The sequence below is a fragment of the Dicentrarchus labrax genome, unplaced genomic scaffold (genome assembly GCF_905237075.1).
Source record: "Dicentrarchus labrax unplaced genomic scaffold, dlabrax2021, whole genome shotgun sequence".
Taxonomy (NCBI): Eukaryota; Metazoa; Chordata; class Actinopteri; family Moronidae; genus Dicentrarchus; species Dicentrarchus labrax.
In genome coordinates this window covers 1-18,682 of record NW_026136860.1, presented here as the reverse complement: position 1 = coordinate 18,682, position 18,682 = coordinate 1, and the positions used below count along the sequence as shown (strand labels likewise).

At 39.3% G+C, this 18,682-nt stretch overlaps 1 protein-coding gene across 1 annotated transcript; it reads right to left on the bottom strand.

Annotated features, from left to right (window-relative positions):
• Positions 1-16,999: 16,999 nt before the first annotated feature.
• On the bottom strand, positions 17,000-18,676 carry LOC127360209 (tripartite motif-containing protein 16-like). The gene has a single exon (XM_051394499.1). It carries the CDS (start codon positions 18,595-18,597, stop codon positions 17,032-17,034), a length of 1,566 nt encoding a protein of 521 aa, XP_051250459.1. The 5' UTR covers positions 18,598-18,676; the 3' UTR covers positions 17,000-17,031.
• Between the last annotated feature and the right edge of the window lie 6 nt (positions 18,677-18,682).

Genomic DNA, 18,682 nt, shown 5'->3' with positions numbered 1-18,682 from the left:
TTTGCAGCTGCGCCGGCTAAATCCATTATTCACACTATATCCCTAACTCGGATAGATAGAGATATGGTTGAAAATCTGCAAAATGTCCCTTTAAGAACAATGTCCACTCATATAGTGGGGAAGACAGGAATCCTCATCTTTTGCATATGACTTACGCTCAAAGCCATTCAAAGTCCATGAATGGCCTGAGGAGAGAGGAGACGTGAGGATTGACTGAGCTGTTCTTCTTCTCATGTATCTTCCCACTTCTTTGGCTGACCAGCTTTGCTGTCTTGGTGCCACTGATGGGGTTGAGTCCAATGAAACATCTGAAATCACAAAATCACATGAAAAGAAACTTCATGAAAAAACTGCGCTCACAGCTGCTCCACAAGAAAGAGCAGAATATCACGTTGTTCAAGACAAGCTCATCATTTGCCCATCCAATATGAAAAACTGCAAAACATGAAAAAACTAAAATTAGGCTGTTAATCATTTTTCATTATCATTTCAGTTGTGCTGTCCAGGCAAGCTGAACCAGGAAGTGGCTCTACAATGCAATGACTAATACAGTGGAAATGTCATAACGGTTAAAGGGATAGTTTGGAGTTCTTGTCAAAAGATTGTATGAGTTACTGACCAGTAGTAATATAATTGCATCAACATAGCCTCAGGCAGCAGGTACTCTGGTTGGAGATTTCCCGACTGCTTGCTCCTTGTACACCAGATTCAGATTCACTTTGCTAAAATAATGGGTAATTACAGTCAATAACACAAATAAAACATTGTTCTCACCACAGAGCTGACTTCGTGGCCGGTGTTTCTGACATCAACTGTGCACGTGCTCCTCTTTCAATTTAATGCAATCCCATATCAACAGTATTTAACTGTAATACGCATCATCTACAGTCAGAATACAGCTCGCCTGTCATTTTACAATATGTTACTGTGGGAAAATGCTGTCAGCTACTGTCATTATTTTGGACCCATGATGCATTGCCATGTACAGTTATACTTTGTAAAATGACAGAACAAGAAGTTACTGTAAAATTTGACTGTAGAAATTACAACAATGTGTTACAGTGTAGTTGCAATGCTGATTTTGAGATGATAAAAATCAGGTTGAAGAACGTTATTTCGCTAACTGTACATGTAATGTTAGCTAGGTCTGACGTTAGTTCTGTGTAAAATAGGCTACAAAAGCTAATATTGATTCAACGTCTGTCAACGAAAACATTGTTAAGTTACTTTGAATTTTACAGAAATGAAGAGGAAAGGTAGCATAGAAAGGTTTTTCTCACCAAGTACTAGACAGAAAAAAGGGGGAAAAGGGAGAGTCCTACCACTCTAATGGAGTTCACTCAGTTTTTGAAACCATACGAGGATGTTTTTTATGAGTTGTTCAGCTTGTGTAAAATAGCGGTTGTTTTACCTGTGAGCAGTGCATCCTGTGAACAAAGTTTTTCATCTCTCAGGCTCATAAAGACTTATTTACGGTCTACTATGACAGAAAAGAGACTATCGAGTTTGGCTGTACTCAGCATTGAATCAAAACGCACAAAAGCATTAGATCTAGATACATTTGTGAAGCGGTTTGCTGAGCAACATGGAAATCGCCGCATTCAGCTGTTATAGGAATGACAACTTCATGTTATGCTCACTGGTGAGCCTTTACAAAGCTGTTAAAATGATGACCTCAACAGAATCTGCACTTTAAATTTCTGTGTGTGTGTGTGTGAGAAAGAAAAGTTTCAAATGTGACACTGGTGTAAATGGTGTAAACAAAATGTCAAAAAATTGTTCAAGCTACTGAGGGACAAATGGGGGAGAATGTGTGTTCTGAGTAAACAATAAAAGTCATGTCCAGTACCTTGTTTGAGTGCCGTGACCCATTTATTTCCACAGTGTATTTATGCTCACCTTAGTACAGCTCAGTCCATAGATCTTCATGGGTAAGTATTTCTTTGGATAGTTTCTTCTGGTACAAATGCTGCCTGCAACGCTGCCTCTCTGACACAATCAAAAACTGTTTGCTTCCCCTCTGATACATCTGCCACTCATCACCTGTGTTTTACCTTAATGCCTTTCCTGTGATAATGCCCCACCTACAGTAGTGTTACCATACTTCTATCTCCTATTAAGTGAGATCACATTGTATGGTCACTTCTTCCTAATATGAACTGTTTCACATGAAACCTCAAATGCAAGACATTGATTGCATGAGATTAAGTTTGTCTGTATGAGTTTGTAAATGGCAGCCCGTGCCCTTTTGTAGTGTGTACATACTATTTGTCATCAAACTGTGATTAAATTCAGTATATATACACGTCTGCCATATGTTGCCACCCTTCAAAAATTCCTGCCTCCCTCTCGCCACCCCATCAATATTTTTCTAGATCCGCCCCTGTACACAACCGTACTTCACAAAGCTTTGACAAAACAAACACAAGACAGAGGGTATGTCAAGGAGCAGGGACCAGAAATAAAAGAAGTATTAAGAGGAGCGAGCAAGATTTCATTGCAGGAAAACTCAGTTTCTTAGCTGAGCAAACTACTGTTTTACACATCAAACGTTGTCAAAACAACATAATGAAGTCCTTATAAAAAAAAGTCCTTATAAATGCTTTGTGACAAGATATGACACACTACTAACCTGTTTTGTGCAGGAGAAGCCTCACGCAGCCCTACTAGCGCTCACCAAAGTGGACACTCCCTCTTGTGGCACAACTGGGAAATTGCACTTTTAAAACTACTACTCCCATGTCTTGTAAAGATTCATTAACATTTGACCTTTTTCACTGGCTAATACACAAAACATTTTAACAGTTGTGACTATACATTTGTAGGCGTCACAGAAACATTTTGAATGAATTTAAAGGAGTAAATATGTTGATTACACCAGAATACAATGAAAACAATACAATTAATGTTACATAATTACATTCATCCTGAGTTTTATATCGGAGGTGATAAGATATTAAAGTCTGTTATTTACTTGCTAATTAAAGAAAATGTAAAGAACAAGATATTAGAATCAGACTGAGTTTTATTATAAGAAGGTTTTCAATACAAGGAATTTGCCTTGTTATCTTTGTACATAATAAACATAAAGTGCTAAAAACTATAAATAAAGGAAACACGGACTTCAAGTCAAAAAGCACAAAAATAAAAACATTATAAAGAGAAAAATAAACAATATGTACAATATGACTGTTATATATATTTTCATTTTAGCTCTTTGGTTGTTTGAACTTCTTTAATGCAGGACGAGGCTGTTTATCAGAGGTTCTGTGAATATAGTTTGTGTTCAGGTCTTCAAAGTCAAATCAAACAAAAATGCTGAGATATGTCTACTGTATTTATTTTCTAAAGTTTTCTAACACCCCATAAAACCAAGAAGGCCTCCCGACCTACTAAATAACTAAAGAATACATAATACAGACAGAGAATTGTAGAATTGTAGAAAAGGTTCCCTAAAATATCAGGAAAACTGATCTCTGATCAATATTCAAAGGAAATAATCTGCTCAAACTTCATCCAAATCTCTGGTTTTACACAAACTTGCTGCAGTTATTATTGTGCCTTGAAAAGCACAATACTACTCTTCCCCATACTTACAATATTTTATTCTTCCGTACGTTTTTCGGCGCGCTTCTCCTCCCGCAGTTTTGGTGCACGTACACAAAAAAGGTATCAAAACGTGCGGCTCGGTGAGGACATTAGTGCTATGACTTTTCTAAGCGTTTCGCCAAACTGTTTGCCGATAAATCCCCAAAAACCGGTCCAAAAAATGAATGGGTGTGTATTGCGAGAATCTCCACCTGCCAGAGTGCGTGACATCATCACTAGAGTGTAGGGAGAGAGAAATATTTGATAAAAAATAAATTGGTAAACTGCTCTCAAGGCCACAAATGTCACTCTACAGACATAATTTATAGATAAAAAAGTAGGTAAATTCGTTGGGGTCGCAGTGATACTACTGCTGAAGCTGTCAGACAAATAGTTTTGGCGGGAGACGCACTGATGCGCCAGCAACGCCCTCTCACGGCCCCATCTACTCCCATGTTAAAATGTAGAGGAGAAATGTTTAAAGGAGCTCGTTGAACCTCTCCTTTCTCAATCTCCCCAGGTCACATTTTTTAACTTTAGCCACTGAAACTCGGCAGTCCTATAGTCAACAAGATGACGACGCTCACGGTCTTTTCGGTTTTCATTTCCGTCGTTCCTGGCCATGAGTTTGAGGGGATTCATTTTAAATGTTTCTGTCTCTCTCAAAAGTCTCAAGTGCTGTGGTCTCCCCTGGTTGCCACGACAACAAAGGCCTGCCTGTGAACACGAACACACACACACACACACACACACACACACACACACACACACACAGCGAGCTACAGAGGAGTATTAAGGTTTTACCAGAGCCCGTCTACGGAGAGCCTGGCCTCTCTCTATTAAGTCCCATTGTACCGAATACTGGTTGCAGTTCCAGCAGAGGTCCACTGGGGGCGCTCTCCCATCAGTGCAGAATGAATGGGAGCAGATGGAGCTAGACGGCTACATTTGTCTCTGTCACCTGATTGTGGTTGAGAAATCTCAGATCTGATTGTAGTTTTTGCAAATTCAACATGGGTTATAGGTCGAAAGCTGAATGAACGAGTTCTGATGTCCTTTAGATTTCTTACAGGACGAGTTGTTGTTGCCCATAACGCGCTAGCATTCTGCTAATGAACGCTGATTGGTCAGTGAAGGACTGATTACGACCAGAGATCCCGCTCGATGGCATCATGGCATCCGAACCGGGACCACAATGTTAAGGCAGATTTTTAACAGCAACTTTTTTTGGTGTTGCTGGTACTTTTATCTGCCTATCGTTACGTCTGTGTCGTCGATGCCTCGAGAGAAAAGGAAGCACAAAGAGACTCGGGGCTCGCAGTAAAGCAGTATCTCTGGCCGTACGATGTGTGTGACGTCACTGACATTTTAAAAGACTTTTTAAAGAAAATAAGTGACTCTAACAAATCTAACACCCAGCAATGTGTAATTTCTTTGCCTTTCGAATGCAACATTCAAATTACTAGACAAACAATGATATCCTGAGAAAAGTGGATTTTGAGGGTATAGCTCCATAGAGCTCCATTCATTCTGCACTCATCCTGTGAGCGCCCTCACATGGAGCCAGAGGGGAACTGCAACAGTTCAGAACCCAGAAGTTTACCGAGAGTAGAAGTTCTCTCATTATTAGACGTTCTCTGGCATTAATAAGCTAGTGTTAGCTGGCTGGCTAAAGATAATTAGAAGGTATTAGAAGGCTGGCTAGCACATAACTGTAGAAACACAAGAAAAAAAAACTCATCATATCTCAACAGTCTTCTGGTCAATTCAGAATCAATATAATACATAAATACAAACTTTTTGGTCGACTTTGTCGCATCCACTCGTGACCAGCCTCACTATTTCAGTGGGAGAAGACCGTGGCAATAGATGGAAAAAACAAGATTTGTCATTAAAATACGTGGTTGTTAGTGGATCACGCGGACGCCGAATTAAACATTGTACTGTAAACTACTCGGCAGTGTCAGTAATGTATGGGCCAGAGTCATGGGCCAGAGCAAGGCACAATCAAACTTTCTTTAGGAATTTTCTAGTTGTGTTCACTGTTTGGGTTCATTGTTCAGTTTATCAGCTGTTCTCTGCTGTTATTGTTATTATTCAATATAATATTATAATATATAATATGAAATAGGAAAGTGCAGTCCTCCATATATTCACATGTCAGTGTACATGTTGGTCGTACCTGTCTTGGGGGGCTGATTCTGGGGGGCGTGGATAAGCCATTTTCCATTGCCCATCTATGGGACCAAGACAATACCTTAGCTTTCGCCATGACTGAATTTTGTGCAAAGTTTCATGAGTTTTAAGGCATGTTTAGACCCCCAAAGTGTTCAAATGTTAACGCAAAAGCTGCGCCATGGCAACAACGTTCCACGCAAATCCTTAACATTCATAAGATGTCATCGGCATCGTCCTAAGGGACCGCTGACAGAATTTCAGCTGGATCTGGTCAATCTGCGGGAAGATATAAATAAAAGTATAAAAATGACATTTCCTTTCACCACTAGGTGGCGCTGTCACTATGGATTTATAAGTAGATTTCAGCTGGATCTGATCATTCTGCGAGGAGTAGAACATGAAAGTATGAAACGTGATACTTCCTGTTGGCACTAGGTGGGGCTCTCACTATATCTGAATATTATCACATAGACGTGTTCAGGGCGGGACTCTTATCAAACACGTGAAGTTCCGTTGAGATTGGACCATGTACGCAGAAGTTCAAATCCCTCTTTCATGGCGAAGGTTCAAAATTTGACGCCACGCGCACAGTTCACTAGAATATTCACTTCAAATGTCTCTTCTGTTCATTTTAAACAACATCAGTAAACATCCCAGTTTGACACAGAACAAAAGCAACTGAGCTGATGCTCGCCACCCGCCTCCTCTTCAGATGGCTGACAAAGGAAGTGCTGGCAGAATCAGAGAGCTTAAAAGGGGTTGGGCCGATAATCGGGCTACACCATGTTGGCTGGAATCATGGGGAGACGCCGTGCTTTCTCCTTGGTGAGTTCAGTTATTTCTGATTATTATACTTTTTGATGTTTAGTATTTCAGTATTTTCCTTAGTTCATATTTGGCTGCATTATCTGGATATTATTTGAGGTTATTATGGTTTGTTTAAATGTTGTGTTTTAGTCTATTCCCCCTGTGTGTCAGAGTGGCCTGATCAGCCACTATTTAAGTTTCCCCAATGTCTCAGTTTAGTTAGGGTCATCTAATGTACCACACTCCAGTTCGGTAGGTGGCAATGCGCCTATAAGCTCAAAATCTAAAAGAAAGAAAAAAAGTTTAGTTAGGTCGGTTTGGTTGGTTGGTTTAGTATGTTCAGTTTGTTCAGTTAATGTGGCCTGAGTTAAGTTCTGTTTAGTTGACCTCTTTTATGGGCCCAGAACATTTTGTATATTTTGTAAATTGATTATTTTTTGTGAATAAAATTACTTTTTGTGAACATTTACCCTTGACTGCTCATGCCTGCCAGCTCAGTCCCTGACAGAGACACACCCACACCTGGTGCACTCAGTCTGCTGCCTTCAGGCTGGGAGACACACCCACACCTGATGCACTCAGGCAGGGAGGGCGCGGCCTGCAGCTCAACTCAACACCCACTACAACCCAGTTTGCTCCATCTGTCGGTCGCTGACAATAAGTAGATCTATACAGAACACAATCAGGTACATTCAATATTTACTGAATAGAATATGTTCTATAAAATCTTAATATGAGTCAATATTTACTACAAGAAATTGCAAATTATATTTCTATGAAAAAATAAGAGAATACAACATTTAGCTTTGGCTCTGCTGCCTGTAAATGAGTCCAGTCCTCACAATATTATACAATTAGCTTTGGCTCAATGTACATGTGAGCCTGTGGCTGGAAGTCTCACACTAACTGCATCAAACTGGACCCCCAGGTTTCCTTCTGTACGTTTAAAAACTAAAACACTACATGGTTTGGTTGAATATTTGATGGTTCTTATTTACTGAGAGATATGGATCCATCTGGCCCAGTGTGCCCAGCAAATCAACATTTTAAATCCAGTGTCAATCCATTGCTTTCCATCTTGCATTAGTTCAGAGCTCTAACTGAACCTCCACTGAGAGACTAAATTGAATTGAATTTGCTAAACTGCAAGATGTAATCCCCCCAGCACCTCTGTGTTGTCTGTGGCACCCCTCCTCTCTGAAGGACCACAGTCAGGGCATTTAGTTTAACTGTGTCCTCCTTTAGAGCTGCACACTCGTCCTGCAGAGAAGGGTTGTCCTTCAGAAGCTGCTTCAGTTGGATCCTGACACAGAGAACCTCAAGGTCCCTTTACGGAAAACAACTTCCATCCTCACAGGAAAGAAACTGAAAGCTTTTTCCATGCTGGCCTGTGACATACAGTATGTGGGAAACATATTTTTATATATTAAACATCTACTTCTTCTTAAACATTAGATACTAATGGGGGAACTTTTTTGACCTTTAAGAACAATAAAACAGGATACATTAAATTATTTTAGCCTATAAATGTTTGAGCTTTCCTGAAGTGATCCAAAATGGACAAAATCATTACTTTTTTTCTGAATTTCTGCACCAGATGGGCTTAAATATAAACCTTAAATATATACCTTTCATATAAACCTTAAATATATACCTTTAATATAAACCTTAAATATATACCTTTAATATAAACCTTTAATATAAACCTTAAATATAAACCTTAAATATATACCTTTAATATATAACTTTAGGTATTTAAAGTAAAATATCACTCAGGGCTGGTCCCCATTTACAATGACGTCGAGTAACATTTTAAAATGACTACTGAAGATATATTTAATATAATATAAGATATTAAAACAGAAATAAATGTAAGAAAACAATTACTTAATTAAACATTAATAAAATATATAAGACAAAAGAAACCATGTAAAGAAACAACACGTGTCCAAGTGTGGCGCGAAAATCAAAAGCATAAACCGACTGTTTGTAATGACGTCAAAGAGTTTTGCCGCCTTGTAGTTTAAATGAATCAGAGACAAACTACAAACATCGTGATTCAACCTACAAAACTCAGAAATTCCCCGACACAAAGTACATATAAGTAATGTTTTATCTCGTGTTTATCACAAACGTTACTGACCTTCTGAAGTTTGTAGTTTGAAGACAATAAATCCAAATGTCAGGAGTAGTTGACTTCTGCATTACATCCGTAGTGGTTTAGCACTACCATAGAGAATGAATGGGAAACAGTCTGATGAAGGTGTGTTTGGTAAAAATTGTGCTTTTTCTCTGCTCTGTCTCCCTTTTTTTACCACACGCACTCTTCCCAATATGAATGCACACACAGCACAAATCCTCTCACTCAAGGATAACTCCATTTCTTAACATCATCTGCCTTATACAAAACAACTACATACATTGATGATGTACACCTTCATAGAGGGAACATCAGCCAACACCCAGTAGATACATGTTACCTTGTGCTTCTCACATATGTCAGAATCATCAGAGTAAAGTAGAATTGAAAGTGTGAATTTGCACTGTTGTAAGGTTTTAACTGAATATTTAAAAAAGCACCTTCTTCTTGTCATGTGATATGGCCTTTTATTGTTCTTTATGTATCTTGGGGAGAAAACTAAAGAAATGCAGTGTATACTGTAATTACAATGATATTTTTATTTCATTTTTTTCCAAACGTTTTCAACAGAGCAAGAGCATATCAATGGGAATATGTTTCTCATTAATGCCATGTTATATTTTTGGCTGCTGCTTCACTTTGAATGCATGTTACACAGTTGAATTGTACATTTCAATTTTAATGTTAATGTTAGTGATTCATTGGTGTTAATAACAAAATAAAACATTTCATTATATATTGTATTTCAGTTGCTGCTTTGTGGTAAAAGTATATGCATAGAGAAAATGATTACATTGATTTGGTCAAATTCATCAAAACAAAATCACATTTACATAATTGTAGTGAATAATATATCTGCAGACATAGAAGGAATTTAAAATGTCAAACAGAATAAATGTAATAAAATGTACCTATTGACTTCATCACAGTAAATATCACTGATATATAAGATTTACTTTATATTTTTATGACAGCAATGTCTCGTATATGAAAATATATAATTTACTTTACTCAGTTAAACTAAATATAACTTGTAATGTAGAAATAATTAAACAACATTTACTTTATATTTTTACTAAAGTTTAGTTGAGTGGTGAGTAAATTTGACTTGATACTGGCAACTGAGTTGTACTTGATATTTCAGCAGTAATATTTACTTAAACATTGTTACAGAGATTATATTAAGTAAATCTTACCAGTTGTTTTTTTCAGTGTCCTTTCCCCCCTTTTCCTTTGCATGGACAGGGGAGGGACACACTGGAGCTGGCCAAGGCCATCTGGCATCTACTTTTCTCCACCAAAAACCTGAGGTGGACCACACTGCACAGACCCTCCTGACAATGGACAATATTATACAAGTGTCTGATGTGATGAGAGCACTGTGTCCACCATTCACTGAGGAGGAGCATGGAGAGGGAGGAAACCAACCAGCTTCCTGATGGAATCTACTTTCTCTTCCTTCCTCCCCTGCAGGTCCAAGGGCTGTATGAGGCAGAGCAGAGGGGGAAAGAGAGGGCAAGGACATGAAGAAAGGATGCTCCTCGGTTGTACACCGCTCTGCATTCATGGTAAGCTTTTCAGTTTCTATTTCACCTTTCATTTAGAGTTTTATTTGGTGGTGCACTGCCTCATCTCTTGTGTGTGGAGTTTCATCCAAGGAGCTGTGACTGTTCCTTCCTGAGCGTGCAGCACGGGAAGGTACGCCGGGTCACCTCACTTTCCTCTCTCAACCAATAACACAACATATTCTGACTGTCAATCCCCAACAAACAGCCACCCTCCTCAGAGTCTTTTTGTGCCACCCAGACTGAGAGTTTGAACGCACGCACAAACCCTAACCGTCCCATATCAGCAAACCACAGAGCCACTAACACCCACGTTGTTCTTTTTTTTTCTGACAAATGTCTGTCTTTACTCTTCCGTTCTGTACACATTCTTTCTGTCTTTGTCCTGTTGTTCTGTATTTTGTTTCTTGTGTTAAAATAATAAAAGAAAACTCAAGAACATCCTCAGAATTTAGATCAGACCAATGTTTTTATATCACTAGAGTCACAGAACTATTTACAGTTTTTTTTAAATAAAAGTTGCTATATTTTCTTAAATACAGACACATTTTACACGTTTGATACTCGTTAAAAGTAAATTATCTCTTCTCATGTCAGCCGAGCACTCCCTCAGCCCTACTGCACAGCTTTGCACTGAACCGTGCTCCAGCATTCTTTAAACACAGTTGGTTCCTCCTAGACCGGCTCCACTGGAAGAACCACATTGGTCAGCAATGCTGTACTTTTACTGTGTGCTGGTTGAAGTGTGTATAACGCTGACAGCGATCTGCAGCACGCTATCATCAACAGCCAGCTGGCAGAGCAGTTTAATGCTCATTTGAAAGGAATCAGGCACCTCCTGCCCAAGTCTAATATTTATGCTGTCAAATGCCTCATTTCTGACTTGTTGTCGTCATACATGAGTTATCTTATGAAAGGATGTCAGATGTGTTTTTACAGGTTACACAAAGCAGTTCTGTTGTGTCAAATCACACATTTGGGATTCATTGTGGTTGTTATTAATTTCACAAACCATGGTTACAGTGAGAGATACAAACTATGATGATTCAGTCTATCTAACCTGCTGCCACTCCCCGAGTGTCTCTCTCCCTCTCTCTAACTGTATGTGTGTGTGATTGCCTGAGTGCAGACAGGTTCCAGCTTCCAGTCCAACCCTCAGCCCCAGGTTCACACCCACCAGCCCAAGCTTCCCCAGGTCTGCACTCCCTCTCCCCCTCTTTTCAAAACAGTTTCCTATTAAGTCCCTGTCTCCTGGAGTGTCTGCATGTGTGTTCACGAGCTCAGTCTCAACACAAACTGGTTAGGGGGTGAAAAGGTGAGAAGGAGGCGTGAGCCGAGAAAAATACAAAGCGTCAAGAGGGTATACTCTGGAGATTCTTTATTTTAGTTTAAAATAAGCTGCTGAATACTGATTTCTGATGACTTTAACTGGTCACAAGATAACACAGTTACAATATTCAACAAGTGAAGTAGAAAGTCTTAATTCATGAGATCAAGATTAGTATTTTTGTGTCCACTATGGTTTGAGATGTGTCACTCTGTTCTCCACTGCAGTATAATAAGAATACCTTACAATAAACTCAAAGGTACATTTAAATGCTGATCCAGGATCAGTGTTATAATAATATTTACCGACATTGGAGAACACTAAAGATGAATTAAAAACAGTATATATATTTGTATTATATTCTACATATATATTGTCTACAGTGTTAATATTCCATTAATATTCTATAGAACATATTCTATTGAATAAATATAGTTTGTTTATTCCTCATTCTGTTCTGTATAGATCTACTGATTCTCACACTGACAGATGGAGCAAACAACCCAGTTGTAGTGGGAGCACTGAGGGACTGTGTGGCAAATAGTTAACAGGGTTTACGGGTCAGGAAGGAGGGCCCCCTGGCAGAATTTAGCTCCGGGCCCCAGGGAGGTCAGGACCGGCTCTGCTCACTGGATCCACTGTAGAAACTGTCAGTAGTTTGAAATATGTTGGAACTGTGATTGATGGCCACCTTAACTTCACACAGAGAACTGAATCTATTTTTAAAGAAGCCACACAGAGATTGTATCTGCACTTTTACTGGTTGGACACCGTTTGTCACCATGTATGACACAATGAACTTTTACTATAAATCTTTTATTGTCATAAAAACATGTTCTGAACTAAAAGTGGAGACAAAGTGAGTTGAGGTGCTTTAACCTCCATTACATCCCTGGTTAGCAGGATGAAGGCGCCCTCTTGTGTATCTTCCTTTGTCAGTGTGCTCACAGGAGTCACAGCCTGATGCTGCATTCAGGTCACGTGGGAAAAGATTGTAGAGAAGAGATTACAATTATTATTCAACTCTTATGTTGAAAATACTATTTGGGGATTTGAGGCTACTGGTTCAAATATCTCTGCTAAATGGCCTCGTCCTGCATTAGAAAAGTAGTCTACGCAGTTAAAACACCCAAAGAGCTGATAGAACAGTGGCATCAGGGAGAAGAAAACACTGAATTTGTTAAACAAAAGTCTATTAATTGACAGTTAAAATCAATAAAATACTAAATACAGACAGAGGATTGTATAAAAAGTTCATAAAAGTATCAGGAAAACTCATCTCTTAAATTAAGGAAATAATTTGCTCCAAATTCCTCCAAACTGCTCATTTTACACAAACTTCCTGCAGTTATTGTGTTCACTGTGGTTATTGTACCGTGTATCAGTTGTTCTGTACTCTTACTGTTATGCATTGAATATAACATGAATGATCCATAAAATATGTCACTTAGTTTACTCAATGATAGAAAGGGGGTCCAAGCACAGATTGAGAGCATGTGTGCAATAGAAACATAGATACTTGGTGCAGTGTACTGATAGTGTTTGACAAGAAGTAGTACTGCAGTATCTCACCATATCAATGTTGTATCACAGAGACTCTTTGTAGTGAAGGGAAATAATAAAAAGAGTGCACAAGTTCCTCAGTGTAGATTGTCCTCTGTAATTAAAATAAGAAACAGCAGGTGGAGCCAGACACACACAGACAGACATCAGTGAATCAGTCATCACTGCTGTTATCATTGAACCAGGTCAGCTTCAAATGGAACAATCTCACCTAAAACCAATGGCTTTTCTGGGTCATTTTTAAATACTTTGTCTAACTTTTATTTATGGACTATATTTAAGTAACATTTACACAACATTTTACATCATTTTTCTGCAGTTTAAATTGCCTAAATTTGTTCTTAATGTTTTTGTTTATTGAAACAATGACTTTAAAAAAAAAATTGTTTAATTTAACAACCCATTTATTTTTCTTAAGTGAAAAAATATTTTTTTCAATAAAACATTTTCCAGCAAGTTTGCATGGCAAAAACAACAACAAGGTATAGTTCACCCTAAGATGATTTTTTGTTATTATTTACTCACCCCTTTGTCAATAGAAGGATTGGTGAAGTTTTGTTAACATCCGTGTTCTTCTGCGAGTTTGAGAGACTTTTTTTCCACTCAACTGCAGTGAGCGGTATCTTAGCATCAAAAGTCCAAAAATACATCAATAATCAATCAAATGTCTCCATACTGCTTGTCTGAGGTAATCCAAGTGTCCTGTAGCTCACACATGCCAAGACGTTTGTACAAAACATAACAAACTTGTGTTTTCAGCTGTGTTTGCTCTGCTGCTCTTCCAATGCGTGCTCCTTCCAACGCCGCACACAAACTTACACACTACTAACTTCCAGCTAGCCCATCCGTGTTCACGCAGCACCACAGTGGAAGCAAAGCAGAGCAAACAAAGCCAAAACACAATTTTGTTCTGTTTTTCAAAACATCTAGGAATGTGTAAGCTGCAGGACACTTGGATTACTTCAGATGAGCAATATGGAGACATTTTTTGGATGTTTGAAGCCAAGTTGCCGTTCAATGCAGTTTTGTGAGAAACAAACATCTCGGCAAACTCCCAGAAGACCATGATGAGTCCTTCTATCGGCATCGGGGTGAGTAGACGATGACAGAAATTTCATCTTAGGGTGGCTAAAATGGGTTTGAGGTAGCTTGTTAAAGGCACAAGGACAAGTTCAGGAACTGTTTGCATAGAGCATCCGTAGCCTATCGTTTGGAGAGGCTTTTTAACCTTAAACTCTGGAAAACATTTGACATGCTGGTGCATCTTAAAAGACATGCTTACTATTCCTTTTTATCTTAAAGAACAGTGTTTTGCTCTGAGGTTCTAAACGTCTGTTTCTGTATCATGAGTAATATCCTACAAAAAGCAGAGCATCTTGACACTAAAAAGTGCGATATTTGGCCCTCGCTCTTTTCATGCCCACACTCACATCCGTGACCCATTAAAAATGGCCCCACGAGCCACCAGTTGAGAACCTCTGGTTTAACTTGAAAATGCTGATCTAACTTCTTTTCTTTTGTCCCCAAAACGTAGCCACTCCACATGGCCACATACAGTATTTAATACAGTGCAACAAGTTCAAATAAAAATGACATCATTAAAACGAGAGAAAAATAAGAAAATAGACAAATAGCCACATTAACAACTGTGCCGTATACATGTGCACTCAGACTCAAGTTTGTTTCGCAGAGACAGGATTTTCGGGGACAGCTTAAGGACATCAAGCTCTAGAAGAAGCTTTTGAAAAACTTCCAAAGTGTACTTTGTTTTTGGGGGGTAACTCAAATTCATGGCATAAATGATGCTCATGAGCAGGAGACAGGCCTTTGTAACACTTCCATAGTTGTCAAGTACCTCAGTCCCTTCAATAACAATGGACACATCAGTGTCGGATGCACCTTCATCTTCTTCACTTGTGTGGAAGACACAGATCCTCAGGACTTGCTCAGCCTGGTCCTCTTGAACTTCCTCTCTGCTGATATCCTGTAAAATATATGTGAATCCATGTTCAGGTGCATAGTACATATTCTGCTTCATTTTCATTTGGAATAGTATGTATATTCTGTGATGATGGTAAACCTCTTACAACTTATGAATTGCAAAGCACTACACAATTTTGTTTTTACCTGAATAGCCAGATGGCTTTTCTTGTGACACAGCTTGCTGTAGTTGCTGTTTGAGATGGCACTGTGTCAACTGTACAAAGTTGTTGCTTTGGGCTTAAGGACAAAAACACAAAGACAAAATAATACATTAAAACTACAGAATACTACAAGAAATACTACATTAAAACTAGAGGATCATGTAACCAAAATGAACTGTACCACTGTCAAACCAATGTATTTTGGATAATATTTGAAAATATGGCTCTGATCTAAAACATTACACCCATTTCCACATGTGTTAAATCTTAAATGAAGAAAATCCTGCATTTTTGCCGCTGTGCTTCTGTTCCTCTCCTCCAAGAGCATTGCTGGTCTAGATTCACGTTGTTGAGAGAGAGCTGTGTCATATGCATCAAGAATAATGCAGAATCCAAATTGAAACAGTGTAAACGGAATCAGAATAGAGAACAATGAGGCTTCATATCAAATTATGAGCAAAATATAGACGAGGGGATTAGAAAGAAAGGGATCCAAACAAGGTGATGGTCCTTATGAAGCATGTGGAAGAAAATGATCACAGGAAATGTTTTGGATAGATCATTTGAATTTTTTCCAATTTCCACAAATGAATCTGAATTTCAGATACTTAAGGCTCATCAGTAGCTCTATAACAACTCAAAAGATGGAAAGTGCATCATTTCTACAAGTGGTGGTTCTTTTAGTTGAAATAAGACACATAAAGTATTTTCATATATGGAATAAAAATATACAGCCACAGTAAGAAACAAATCTGAAATGCCAATAAATGAAATCATATTTATCCTGATAAACTGAGTGACATTTTGTGGGAATGAACATCTCTCCTGACCTCTGTTTGCTCTGTCTCAGTAAGATTTTAGATTTGTGGCAAACTACGAGTACACTGCAAATGAACAAAAACCATAGCTTCCTCTTTAGCTTAAATAATGATTAGCAGCAGGGTTTTGGTGAGGTCTGGTAGAGGCTCTCCAAACCGACGCTGCGGATATTTGAAACGTTTTCTCTCCTCCCTTCCCCTCCTATGTGTAGCGGTTGTGTACTCTGTCGTTGCCTTGAGTTCATTATGCGAAGGAAACTCATCATTTTGGCAAACCCGCCATTTATCCACAGCATCTAGCGAACTATTAATTATACAGTCAGTCCCGGTTTCAAAACACTATTACAAACACTATTAAAACTTACTTGGTATTTCTAAGTTCATGGGCAATGACTATGAAACCTTTGAATATTATGTGAAAATACACAATAAAACTTACTCTTCCCACACAGTTTATTTATTACATGAAAGACATATATAGTTTTACTTGAATAATTCCAGTTCTCACTGATACTTACAATTAGAAAATAACAATTGTGACAGTTAACCTAATAAATATTACTACACATAAAAATGTATGGCTGAACAGACACAGGAAGGAGCGCCACCTAAACACACTCAAACATTTACAGGACAACTAATGAGAAGATGTCAAAGTACCGCCCACAATGTTTGATTGACAGCTGATCTCTGTGCACTGAAGAAACGCCACAACAATCAGCTCTCAGCAACAAACATGAAGACAAAATCAGTTTAAGGATTCAAACTCAGAGTTTAACACAAAGTCCCTGAAATGACTTCTGTCTATTTCAGTTTATAGATCTCAGCAGTGGATTCAAGATAAAGACAAAGTCCAGCATAGAGAGCTGAGTGAATGTGGTCTGGACTCTGTGGAGGAGAGTCATGGTTTCAGAGACGCTGTAGAAGGACAGAATACCTGCACTGTGATCCAGATACACTCCAACTCTGGAGGACTGAGGACCTGAGACAGGAGTTTGGACATTGTTGTAATAAAAGTTATAACTGTTATTGTAATAATATAATGACCAAGATTTGTTATTGTGTCCAAAAAACATTCATTCCAGCTCCCTGCTCTGCTGATATTCTTGTATGCGACTGCTACACCAACTCCTCCCCCTCTCCACTCCACCTCCCAGTAACAACGTCCAGTCAGACTCTCTCTACTCAGGACCTGAACACATCCAGTGAATCTGTCTGGGTGACTAGAATAAGACTGATGTTGACTCATGAATGTTACTTTTCTGTTCCCCTCAGATAATAACAGCTGTGTGTTTGCTGTGTTTGGATCCAGTGTGAGTTCACGTGAATATTGTAAGAATCCAGCTCTGGTCTTGGGCTCTGGTTGTGACAGTAAAACATCCACTTCAGTCACTGTCAGTGAGACGTTTGTCCATTTGTCCCTCAGAAGGTCCTGTAGTTTATCTCTGAGCTCTGACACAGCCGCTGTCACATCCTCAAAGTACCTCAGAGGACGGATATTGATGCTGGATGTAGATTCACTGAGTGCTGACAGTGAGGGGTAGTTGTGTAGAAACTGGGTGTGGTCCTCTGTGTGTGACAGCTTCTTCATCTCAGCGTCTTTCCTCTTCAGCTCAGTGATCTCCTGCTCCAGCTTCTCCTGAAGCTCTTTGACTCGACTCACTTCAGTTTCCTGCTGGGATCTGACCTGCTGCTTCACATCAGAGCTTCTTTTCTCCATGAGACGGATCAGCTGAGTGAAGATCTTCTCACTGTCCTCCACTGCTTTATCAGCAGAGCGATTGATAGCCTCCACCTCCCGTTGAAGCTCCTTCACATCTTTCTCTCTGTCCTGGATTCTCTGCTGGATGTTTTGTCGACTCACCTCGAGCTCTCTCTGCCTCTCAGTCCTTTCTGCTGCAGCTGAGACTGTGTCGTGGCCTTTATGTTCATCCACAGGGCAGAGATAACAGATACACTGCTGATCAGTACGGCAGAACATCTTCATCACCTCATCATGACGAGAGCAGATGTTCTCCTGGAGCTTCTTGGAGGGGTCCACCAGCTTGTGTTTCTTAAACTGAGCCACATCATAATGAAGCTGGAGGTGTTTCTCACAGTAAGAAACCAGACAGACCAGACAGGACTTGAGGGCTTTCAGTTTTCTCCCAGTGCAGACATCACAGGCCACATCTTCAGGTCCAGCATAGCAGAGATCAGCAAGAGCAGCTTGGAGTCCAGTCTTCTTCAGTTCCTCCACTAAAGCTGCTAACATGGTGTTTTTTACCAGGACAGGCCTCGGTGTGAAGGTCTGCCTACACTGAGGGCAGCTGTGGATTTTCTTCTCATCCTCTCCATCCCAGTAGCTTTTAATACAGTTCATGCAGTAGCTGTGTCCACAGGGAGTAGTCACCGGATCCTTCAGTAGATCCAGACAGATGGAACAAGAGAAGGTTTCTCGGTCCAGCTGAACTCCTTTCTGCGCCATTTCACCTCTCAGTGACAACGACTGTCTGAGTTTCACTTCCTTATAAATGAGGCCGGGTTGAGCTCTGATCTCAACAACATGTGTC